This window comes from Tiliqua scincoides, chromosome 2, assembly GCF_035046505.1.
Source record: "Tiliqua scincoides isolate rTilSci1 chromosome 2, rTilSci1.hap2, whole genome shotgun sequence".
NCBI classification, from domain to species: domain Eukaryota; kingdom Metazoa; phylum Chordata; class Lepidosauria; order Squamata; family Scincidae; genus Tiliqua; species Tiliqua scincoides.
Window position 1 is genome coordinate 60,179,382 of NC_089822.1, and position 9,570 is coordinate 60,188,951.

At 45.2% G+C, this 9,570-nt stretch overlaps 1 protein-coding gene across 1 annotated transcript; it reads right to left on the bottom strand.

Annotated features, from left to right (window-relative positions):
* Window positions 1–2,291: 2,291 nt before the first annotated feature.
* On the bottom strand, window positions 2,292–9,214 carry NXNL2 (nucleoredoxin like 2). Its single transcript, XM_066615809.1, has 2 exons — window positions 8,637–9,214; window positions 2,292–2,917 (listed from the first exon to the last, which is right to left on the bottom strand). Exons 1-2 carry the CDS (start codon window positions 8,936–8,938, stop codon window positions 2,749–2,751), a joined length of 471 nt encoding a protein of 156 aa, XP_066471906.1. The 5' UTR covers window positions 8,939–9,214; the 3' UTR covers window positions 2,292–2,748.
* Window positions 9,215–9,570: the final 356 nt, after the last annotated feature.

Here is a 9,570-nt window from a genome sequence, read left to right on the forward strand (position 1 = left end):
GGTCCTCTGTGCCAACCATGAAGTCCTCTGTGGTCCTTGTCTTTGTGGTCCTCTGTGCTTTGTGTCTTCTCAAATGACATGCTCAGAGATCTCAAAAGAGTTTCCAGCTGGAACATCCTTTCAAAGTGTGATGGGATTATATTACTCAGGCATCAAGCATACAAGATAGCTTTTTATGGATTTGTATCCTGTTAAGAAGCTTTGCTATATAAAGTATGCTTCACTAAAAATACTGTAAGATCTTGTTTGGTAAGGTATAGTGTTTGCATGTGAAATGCTGCTCAAGTCAATTACTAATACAGGTTGTGCCTAATCCACTGGGGATCCATTCTGGAACATCAGTGGATGAAAAAAAATCAGTGGATACCAAATCAGTGGACAAAGAGCTTTAAAGACCCTCTTCCAGGTTTCTTACTCCTCCATTGTCGCTCCAGAATGCATTGGTACAGACACTATATATTCAGCCACTAGATGGGGTAAATAATGGACTCTAGTAGAATGACATTATAATTATTTAACAGCGTGAAGGTCAGAAATTGGATTTTGGTGCTTTTTTCCTTGTTACAAGGCATTTAAAGGTGAACCTCGGTATCAGTGGTGAGTCAAATCAGTGGATACCAAATCAGTGAATACCACACCTGTGAAGAGCAACAGGTGTACAGCAAGAACGAGGGCACATAAGAACAGCCCCACTGGATCAGGCCATAGGCCCATCTAGTCCAGCTTTCCTGTATCTCACAGCGGCCCACCAAATGCCCCAGGGAGCACACCAGATGACAAGAGACCTCATTCTGGTTGCCTCCCTTGCATCTGGCATTCTGACATAGCCCATTTCTAAAATCAGGAGGTTGCACATACACATCATGGCTTGTAACCCGTAATGGATTTTTCCTCCAGAAACTTGTCCAATCCCCTTTTAAAGGCATCCAGGCCAGATGCCATCACCACATCCTGTGGCAAGGAGTTCCACAGAGCAACCACACGCTGAGTAAAGAAATATTTTCTCTTGTCTGTCCTAACTCTCCCAACACTCAATTTTAGTGGATGTCCCCTGATTCTGGTGTTATGTGAGAGTGTAAAGAGCATCTCTCTATCCACTTTATCCTTCCCATGCATAATTTTGTATGTCTCAATCATGTCCCCCCTCAGGTGTCTCTTTTCTAGGCTGAAGAGGCCCAAACGCCGTAGCCTTTCCGCATACGGAAGGTGTCCCAGCCCAGCAATCATCTTAGTTTCCCTCTTTTGCACCTTTTCCATTTCCACTATATCCTTTTTGAGATGTGGCGACCAGAACTGGACACAATACTCCAGGTGTGGCCTTACCATCGATTTGTACAACGGCATTATAATATCAGCTGTTTTATTCGCAATACCTTTTCTAATGATCCCAAGCATAGAATTGGCCTTCTTCACTGCCACCGCACATTGGGCGGACACTTTCATTGACTTGTCCACCACCACCCCAAGATCTCTCTCCTGATCTGTCACAGACAGCTCAGAACCCATCAGCCTATATGTGAAGTTTTGATTTTCTGCCCCAATGTGCATGACTTTACACTTACTGACATTGAAACGCATCTGCCATTTTGTTGCCCATTCTGCCAGTTTGGAGAGATCCTTCTGGAGCTCCTCACAATCACTTCTGGTCTTCACCACTCAGAAAAGTTTGGTGTCATCTGCAAACTTAGCCACTTCACTGCTCAACCCTGTCTCCAGGTCATTTATGAAGAGGTTGAAAAGCACCGGTCCCAGGACAGATCCTTGGGGCACACCGCTTTTCACTTCTCTCCATTGTGGAAATTGCCCATTGACACCCACTCTCTGTTTCCTAGCCTTCAACCAGTTCTCAATCCATGAGAGGACCTGCCCTCTAATTCCCTGACTGTGGAGTTTTTTCAGTAGCCTTTGGTGAGGAACTGTGTTGAACGCCTTATGAAAGTCCAGATATATAATGTCCACGGGTTCTCCCGTATGCACATGCCACATCCACATGCCACAATTTGCAGCTTGTATATAACTACCTTATTTTTTCCCCTTCTACTTTTGTATGGCTCATGGGAAAAAATCACAGGAAGGGACAAAGGGATGAAAAGGGAGGGGAGTCATTAGCCTCTCTTCTCCCCCCAGCTTATGTTTCCCCAGGCATCCTTGCATTTCTCCTTCCCCATACCACTTGCCCTCAATCCTCCCACTGTTAAAGCCTAAGCAGAGAGCAAAAGCGCATGTGATGATGTGACATCCGTTTTTCTTTTCAGTTTGGTATGCAACAAAAGTAGACATGGAAAGACATGTAAGCCATAAAGAGATTTACTAAAAACAAATGTTCTTTCTTTACATATAGTAATATAAATTATAGACCAACAATTCAAAAAGTCTTCTTGTCAAGAAATATAAAGTTCTTTCTGTACAGTTTTATCTTTGCAAAAATAAAGTGCTTGCATAGATTTGAGAAGACATCTTTCGAGGTGTCAGCAATGGCCATTATACTATACAAAACAGACCTGTACCAAATTCTTCAGTGACGTTAGGAGTGCTCTGCTATCTTCTATGTAATATAAACATAAATAACAATACAAAGATTAGAAGGAAAGGTGCTTTGGGGACCAGCTATATTGAACTATTCCAGCCACCCAGAATTTGAAAGAAAGAACAATAGGACTGAATACAGTGGCCTAATTGTGATAATGAGAAACTCTGCTGTACAAATTGTGTAGCAAAGCTACCCTGTTGGAAAATCCCACCTTTCGTTCAGCTACAGAAATTCTGAAAGATGTCAGCTCCCTCAAGCCAGTTTCGGAAGCAACTGAGGCCTCTCTCCCGTATCTGCTTTCTTCCTTTATCAGTGATGACTTCTCCAGTTTGTTTAACAATCACCAGTTTAGGAATGGCTGTGATATTGTATTTCTTTTTCAACTCACTGCAACAAAACAGAGGAGGAGACTTAAAAATATAACCAAGCAGACTGGATCACAGGTTATGAATCTGAAAACAAATCTTATGTTTTATTTCAATCAAGCTTCCCAAAAAATGTGCCCAGCTTTTTTAAAAAAATAATGTCATATATAGGAAATCAAATCAAACATCACACACACACACCAATATATATATATATATATATATATATATATATATATATATATATATATATATATATATATATATATATAATGATGCATATGATCATATATATGATGCTTTTCTTTAAAATAACTTTGTTTAAAACAAAATCTGAGTTTAATACAAACAAGCAGGTATTTTGAAGCCTACTCAGAATCTGTGACTCTCTGTCAAAGAGCTTGAGTGAAAGGAAAAAAGGACAGGTAGCTCACCTGTGACTAAAGTTCTTTCAATGGTCACCTGTGCAGACAGAGAGTGAAATTCTGGGCATGCGCAATGTGTTTTATGTAGGGCTGCCCTTGAAGACCACTGGGAAACTTCATCTTATGCAGAATCTACTGCATGAGTGATAACCAGCATCAGATGTGGTTCTGTCTGAATGGATAACTGATACATTTCTGGGTGCATTTTAACGTCCTGGTTTTAACTTCGAAAGGCCCAAACAACCTGGCACCAGAGTACTTGAAGGACTGCCTTCTCCCACATGAACCTGACCATTTTCAGAGCTCTCCGGGGACCTTTTACATGTTCTGCCACTGACAGAACATCTGGTGGTGACATGTGCTTTCTCTGTGGTGGTGACCAGATTAAGGAACTCCCTCTGTAGGAGGTGAGGTCAGTGTGCCTTCATTGACCCAGTTTCAGGGCCAGCTGAAAACCTTTCTATTTCATTTGACCTTCCCCTTTGGCTTGTGGTGCTGGTTTGGGGATTCCAATGGCTACTTCTGGTCCGCTTTGGGTACTGTTATTTATTTATTGTGGTTGTGTTTTCCGTGGTTTTACTGTTGCCTTTAGACTTTGTGCTGCTAGTTACCTTTGAATGCTTCCATAATAGGAGGGGAAAGTGTGGGATATAAATTTTAAAAATAAATACAATCCTTTCAGGGATGAAGGCAAAGGGAAACAGTCCTCAGGATGCTTCATTCAGTGGCGATCAAAACGGAACAGAAAGATTAGGTGTTCTTCCCGCCAACATTGTTTAAATTGGTATTTTTGAATAATATCATCATGTCATAAAATAATCAATGTGTAATTTCATGCATAATGCAATGAAACAAACCTCATTGAAATATCTCTATTCTATCAAATGTTATAGCCAAAAAACCAGAGAGGGTGGGGCGATGGTATATCACCATGACCACCGCCCAGGCTGTTGCCCCACCCACTGCACGGGAGGAGGTCCATCATAGGGGTGACATGCTGGCCTCCTATACTGGGTCACACATACCCTAGTGACACATCTGGAAATGGGGCAGAACACTCAACAAAGCTTTGGAAACTTCCAAAGTCAGCTCTGTACATGTACACAACTTCACTACACAGAACTGCATACAAACCACAAAGCAGGATATCTGATTTTTGAAATCAAGCATTGTAAATAAGACACAGTGGTTTTGTTCATATGATTATCTCAATCATATCTTGTCAAGAAAAAGCCACGGCATGCCCACGGTCTCCTCCTCCTCTGTGTGTGAGGAATGGAGAATGAAAGCTTGTACTTTCAGTTTTGAATAAACCAAAGTTTCCCATTACATCCCAACTCAAGAAACTGTGGTTTATTCACACACCAGGATCTGAAATAACTGTGGGTAGAATGAAGAAAGATTTTGACTGATAACTCCTGGGTAGCATAACGATGTATTTAATTGCAAAACAATGTTATGTACAAGTGGTATGCATATCAGGTGAAAGAGGTGGGGACAGAATATTGCGCCAAAAATAGCCTGTGTACATCAGCACAGAAAGAAACACTTGTATCTGTACTACATGGAAGGAGCATTGGCTCCATTCATCAGGATACGCTTGTTTGGCTTCTCACATGCCTTATAGCCATCCAGTGTGGAGCAATTATGTGCGGTTTCCCTAAGATACAGATACTAGTATACAGGATTGTATTGTACTCAGGACTGTATGTGATATGAGAGATTGTCGCATTATACAACATGAAGACCAGTATGAATGCTTGCCCTCCCCAGTCATTGAGGAGATGAAACATCTTTTCCTGACATGCCTTATTTTGTGCCTTCTTTGTTCTCTGTGAAAAATGACATGGCACCATGATGGCGTGAAAAGAGTTTGCCCCCAAAGTGAAGAACAATTATCTGTGTGGCGGAGGGGGGAATTAGTGCTCGAGGCAAATCCAGGTTGAACAATTTCTGCATGAAGGTTTGACTTGTAGTGCAACCTGCTCGACACACACAGCCCCACCAATTCCAATTTCTGATGATGCAGATAACAAGCTGGAATGGGGTGCAATTTGCTACTTACTGCTCCTACTCAATTTGTTTTATTCTGTTTGCTTTGCCTCATTTTGTTTGTCCTCCTCCCTGTCTGCTGAGATTGAAAGTGGATCTTGAAAGCACCAACTGTAAAATGAAGTTGATGCAAAACAGGTGACTGAGAGTTATATAACTTGTTGTTGTTGGCAGCCTTGGGAAAGGTCTATAAGGAGCAGTGGAGGTACACATTTACTCCAGGGAGGTTTTAAAAAAAGAACTCGGCTTGCCTGAGCAACTGGGTTTAACATGAAACCAATTTCACTTCCTGAATTTTTAAAGCCTGTGTCAGAGAAAAAAATAATCCTGGATGACCTGCCCAATTGTTAAGATAATCATCAGTGGCCCTTCTTCAGATGCAGAGTGAGCACAGTAGAGCATGTTTGGCATGGAGAAGATCCTAGGTTCAATCCCCTGTACCTTCAGATAGGACTAGGAAAATCTCTTGGCTGAAACCCTGGAAAGTCTCTGTGTAGAATGATAAACACTGACAGCACAATTGTAGGCTTGTCTGCTCAGGAGTAAGTCCCACTGAGGTCAGGTGAGTATGCACAGGACTGCAGCCTGGTAGACCAACAGTCTGACTTAGTATCAGGCAGCTACCTATGTGTCTCCGACCAGAGATCAGGCAAGGATATCCTTTTCAGTGGTGGTGTCCCATTTATGAAATACTCTCCCCAAGGAAGCTCACTGACCCTCAGTCAGTACCCCACCTGGCCAATCCCAACACCATTCTTGCTTTGCAGGAACAATCCTCCTGCACTGGGACCTCTGTCAAGGACAGCTGGTCCACAAAGAGGGGGCCCTAGTGAAACAATGCATCCAAGTGCCTGTGCAAGGACAAGACAAACTCCCACATTTCAGTTACATCTGGTGCTACTGACGAACAGCACACTTCTCAGTTCAACACAAGGCCCCAGAGGCCAGCAGTTGGTTGTTCAACCTTCTTCTTACTGAGAATGAGAACAGGATCAGGGCGGCAGGAATCTGGCTCTTTCTCCAGCACTGTGTCTGGATCAGGGTGACCAGATATAATGCAAGACACAGTGCCTACACCTTTAACCTTTGTATAGAAGAGCAATTTTGGCAGGTGCAGCTTTTTAAACCCTTCAGTGTTGAGCTGCGCCTGCCGAAATTCCCTCCTCTATTAATTGGTTAAAGTTATAAGCACTCTGTCCCCCACTGTATCTGGCTACCCTGGACTGGATAAGAAATACTCATGAAATCAGTGCATTAAAATAATCTCATTTAGACTTTACCACAGTAATAGTGACTGAGGGAATCGGCTGGGAGGAATAGTGGACTGCATCCATCCGTGACAATATTTCATATGTCCATTTACATGCTCCAGTTTCTCAAACTGAACCGTGGGACAAGTGAAGAGTACTTGAGTCTCTCTCTCCATGCTGTGAACTTGTGACAATCTCAAAATAGTTCCTGGATTGTTTGAACAACCTAGAGGCTGAAATGAATTGGGACTGTTAAAATGTTGTGCAAAGGTGAGTTCAAGAATGCTGGATGCAAGTCCTCTCCTCTAATTATAAGCAAAAGATCTTCTCTACAAGTGGGGGAGAAGAACTGAATCAAATCAAAGTGATGAGGGACAGGGTTCTATGGTGTGCTGGCAAATTAAAGACTAAACAAATCACTGGGTTCAAATGGCAGCCACTCAAAGAGCAACTAAACAACTGCTGATCTTCTAAAACAAAACGTAAATCGTCCTTGAAATCAGCCGCTGTGCTAGACGACTATAAAGTGACCAAGGTAACACTGATATCTAATGAGGGAGCCAGACAGATTACAGGCAGATCAGTTTAATGTCTTTTCTGGGTGGAAACCATAATTAAAGATAAGCACATGCAGCAAGGCTTTTCACCCCTGTGCTTAAGGAGGTGGAAGTCCTATAAGGAAACATTTCGAAACTTGGCATGTTTTAGCCTAAAGACAAAAAGCCTGAGGGGGGATATAACGCTTTTCAAATACCTGAAGGGCTGCCACATGGAAGAGGGAAAAGATTTGTTGTCTGCTGCCCCAGAAAGTAGAATTAGATTTAATGGGCTAAAGCTGCAAGAGGAGAGATTTCAGGTGAATATCCGGAAACATTTCATGAGGCAAGTGGTGGGTTCTCCCTCGCTGGATATCTTCAAGCAGAGCCTTGGCAGGTACTTTCTAGAGACTATTTTTCTGCTTCAAGCAATAGGTCAGACTAGATGACCTTGAAGATGCCTTTCAACTGTATAATTATTTGACCGGGCATGGGTCTGAAAAGATGTCCTGCCTTACTAACCTCACTCTGCTTGGGCACGTGTCTAATAAAAGAAAAAGGTGAGATGTGAATATTTTAAAATAAACACATTAAAGACCACTAATAATAATCTATAGTTGGTTAAGTCAAGAGGCAAGGAATAGAGGTGATCCTGACACCTGTATACAGTACTTTGACTTTCAAACTACTTTTGGTGAAATCCTTTAATAAAGGTTTTTGAGTAAACTTACTAGCCCTCGAAAAAAGACAGGTCTGTTTATGGATTGGTAACTGGTTAAAGAACAGGAACCTGGGAGTTGGAATAAATGAGTAATTTAAGGAAGTAAGAAGTGAAGTTCCCCAAAGATCTGTATGAGAATTGGTGCTTTGTAACTTGTTCATAAATGATCTCTTTTGTTTAGTACTTCTGGGAGTTCATGTGGGGTGTAGAGAAGAGCTGGCACTGGACATGGGTTTGAATTTAAATCACCTGCCATGAAAAGTCTCCCCATACAGGACAGCGAGGCTCACAGCAGCACCTGGCAAGTGGAAGATAAGAACATAAGAAGAGCCCCCTGGATCAGGCCATAGGACATCTAATCCAGCTTCCTGTATCTCAGTGGCCCAACAAATGCCTCAGGGAGCACACAAGACAACAAGAGACCGGCATCCTGGTGCCCTCCCTTGCATCTGCCATTATGAGGTAACCCACTTCTAAAATCTCGAGGATGCACATACACCTCATGGCTGTGATGGACTTTTCCTCCAGAAATTTGTCCAGTCCCCTTTTAAAGGCATCCAGGCCAGATGTCATCGCCACATCCTGTGGCAGGGAGTTCCACAGACTAATTACACGCTGAGTAAAGAAGTCTCTTCTTTGGTCTGTCCTAACTCTCCCAACACTCAGTTTGAGCAATGTCCCCTCGTTCTGGTGTTGGGTGAGAGGGAAAGGAGCATCCCTCTACCCACCCTATCCCTCCCCGAGGCCTGCTACTCACTGCTTGAAGGGGTCGTGGAAGGGCAGCGCCAGCCAGTCGCCGTGCACGTCGTGCAGGTACTCGGCCATCTCCTCGGGGCTGCGGTCGGAGGAGACGAAGACGATCTCGAAGGGGGCCGGCGGCTGCGCCTCCTCCACCAGCTCGCTGTAGAAGTCGCACAGGAGCGGGGTGAAGTCCCTGCAGAGCGAGCACCAGGCGGCGGAGAAGTACACGCCGACGATCTTGTTCTGCAGCGCCTGCTCGGGGTCCACCGCCTGCCCGTCCTTGTTGAGGAGCAGCCGCCCGCTGAACACGTCCACCATCCTGGCGGGGGGGGAGGGCTGGGGGCGGCGGGCCGGGTCTTCGCCTAGTTCCCAGGGCCGGGGCGGAGAGTGCAGCCGCGTGGCCGGCGGAGGGAAGGCAGAGGAGCCCACCAGCAGAGCATCGGGGGCGCCAGCGGGAGAAGCCAAGTCGTGCCCAGGACCCTGGTGGCGAGGAGAACCTTCGGTGCGCAGCGGGGCAGGTGCTTTACTCCGCGCGCAGGGCGCAGGCTGGGGGGTGGCGGCGGGAGAGGCCGGCGGGGCGGGGCGGGGCTGGAGGCGATTCAGTCCAGGCGGGCGGGACGGTGTCTGGCGGAGGCTGCAAATGGATTGCGGCGGCTCAGCTCCAAATAGCCCCTGCCCCCCAGGCGTCCAGGAGCGGGAGGCGACTGGCAAGGCGTGGCGGCGGCGGCGGCAGCCTCTGGTCCCAGCCACGCGTTCGCAAGGCTCCGACGGGCACAAGCGCTCCTGCAGCCCTGCCGGGGGAGAGAAAGGGGAGAGTCCACGTGGGGCTTGCCCGGGCGTCCTCTTTTGCCCGGACACGTCCTCTTTTGTAGCCTGGAAAAGAACTTCCGTGTCCTCCTTCGCCTGTGCAGAGCCTTCTTGTCATCAATCGATTCTATGCCATCTAGTTT

Bases quoted from the DNA above. Each gene is read 5' to 3' on its own strand.
- NXNL2 (XM_066615809.1), bottom strand. From the start codon at position 8,938: ATGGTGGACGTGTTCAGCGGGCGGCTGCTCCTCAACAAGGACGGGCAG. The intron at 2,918-8,636 runs GTGAGTAGCAGG...GTTTTGTTGCAG, and splicing joins TTCCACGACCCCTTCAAGCA to TGAGTTGAAAAAGAAATACA.